General features: G+C 38.3%; 1 protein-coding gene across 1 annotated transcript; it reads right to left on the reverse strand.

The window, feature by feature from the left end:
• Positions 1-296: 296 nt before the first annotated feature.
• LOC103677826 (taste receptor type 2 member 20-like) lies at positions 297-1,204 on the reverse strand. Its single transcript, XM_008707080.2, is given in 2 exon segments — positions 297-703; positions 706-1,204. Coding segments are annotated over 2 exon segments (906 nt in total).
• Positions 1,205-2,094: the final 890 nt, after the last annotated feature.

A 2,094-nucleotide genomic window follows, 5' to 3' on the forward strand; every position in this document is an offset into this window, starting at 1 on the left:
GCTGTGCCACCCAGGCGCCCCCATAATCTTGAGGAATTTCTTAACAATATTTTGTATAATTAGATTGCTTACCTGCAAAAAGTGGGTTAATGATATGCTAATCTTATAATCTTTCTTATATTTTCCATAAATACACACACATATAATTTTTGTGATATGCTTAGGTAAAAGACTTTTCTAGGTAAACCTTTAGAAATTACTCAATTATATACACATTAGAAAAAGAGGTAAAAAAAGTATAAAATGTTATAGACTCCATCCACTTGTTTTCTCCTAGAAGACACAAAAGGCTCCTCTTATATTCTTTCGTTCAGCCAGCACCTCAGCTGCCACAGGAATGACAGAAGGGCCTCTCTCAGCTTCTTGTTTCCCCAAATCAGGATAAATGAGTGGCTTGAGGGATACATGATTCCAATAGCCTTGCAAAGCAGGAAGATCAACTTGTTTGGCAACCACTTAGAGCTCCAGATGGTGACAATGAGAGCCAGGAAGTAACCTACTAATACGAAGAGAAAGGAGATCACAGTCTGCATGGCTCTTATGTGGATCTTAGTGCTGGGATCTTGCGATCTTCTACCACTGGATTGCATCCTCTTGAGATGTTTCCTCAGGGAAAAGATTAATAGCAGAAAAGATGTCAGGGATATAGCAAAGGGTACAAAGTTCGCTAGTGTGAATATAGTCATACTTGAAAGGTGTAAAATTTGGTCTGCCTGGTGACGTTTCCTTCATATTCCTTCATCTGAATTTTAACATACATGCTTACCACAGCAATCTGAAAAACCAAAAAGAACAAAGACCCCAACAGGATCACAACAACTACACTTTTAACTCTCCACTTTAGGCGAAGAAAAATAAGGCTAGAGAAATTGGCTATTTTGAACAAATAAAATACACTGAGGCTAGTAGCAAGCCAGACGCTAAAATGATTGCTTGCCGCCCACGCAACATGAACAAGAAGTCTTGCTTCTAAGCTAAATGAAGCTGGATTCAACACGGCTGCATACCAGTTCACTAACATTACCCAGAGGAAACTGATTCTGGAGATCGCCAGAGCAGTCAGAATTCGATCAGCTGAGGACATCTTTTGTCTCTTGACCCAGTCAGTGCAGTTCACCACTGCTATGAAGCCATTGGCAAAATTTCCTAGAACAAATACTGTTATTATGAGGATGAGAAAAAGGCCCGATAGTAATGTTAGCATGTCTAGAAAGAAAAACGAACCAGAAAGCCAAGTCTAATGTCCCTGGCTGTGATTCCTTACGTTCTATAGGCTGCCGATCTCTGAGTGTGCAGTAAAGTTCTTGTTTCTTTTAAATTCTGTGACCAATGTCAAGCAGGAAAGCACCAGGGTATGCTAATAGATGAGCTCAAAGCTGTCTTGATGAAAAACATTGTTATTCCCAAATAGCTAAATTGACTCCCATTCACACAGTGTGTCCTTGCTGTGGGCTGAATTATTTCATAACTGCTGTCGAAGTGAAAGCTGGGGTCACATTTGCTAACATGCAAATAAGGACATATTGTTTTGCATTTTTTTTCCTTGTTTAACCTTTCCATAATTTGTGTTCACCAACTTTAGTCGTGAGGTAGTAAAATTTAAAAACCCAATACACAGAACAAACAGTGAATGTCCAAACTATTTCATGGAGCTGGGTCATAGCTAGGATCTACAGGGCTACGGACTTATTATTGCTTTTTTAATGCCAGATTTATAGAGGAAGAATTCAAGCTTTTCCTATCAAAAGCATCCAGAAAAGACAATTCTCTCTAATAACTAATACTTTAAAAGTTTATTTATTTACAAGTTCCTAAGCACTCACTCACACACACACACACACACACACACACACACACACACACACAAACTCACACAAATACGTATGCATCTCATGGATGGAATTACTGTCCTATTATTTCCAAAATGTAAAACCAGTGTCAGGAGATCATCCCAGTTTAAATCTTCACTTTCTCCCATGCAGGCTTTTCCACCCATTATTAATAGCTACCAGATATCTCTCTCATGCTTAGGCCTTAGATAAAGTTCTTCTATGAGTCTATTTTATATTTAAATATTGATATTTAGTTAAAATA

Source organism: Ursus maritimus, unplaced genomic scaffold (assembly GCF_017311325.1).
Source record: "Ursus maritimus isolate PB19 unplaced genomic scaffold, ASM1731132v1 scaffold_26, whole genome shotgun sequence".
NCBI lineage: Eukaryota > Metazoa > Chordata > Mammalia > Carnivora > Ursidae > Ursus > Ursus maritimus.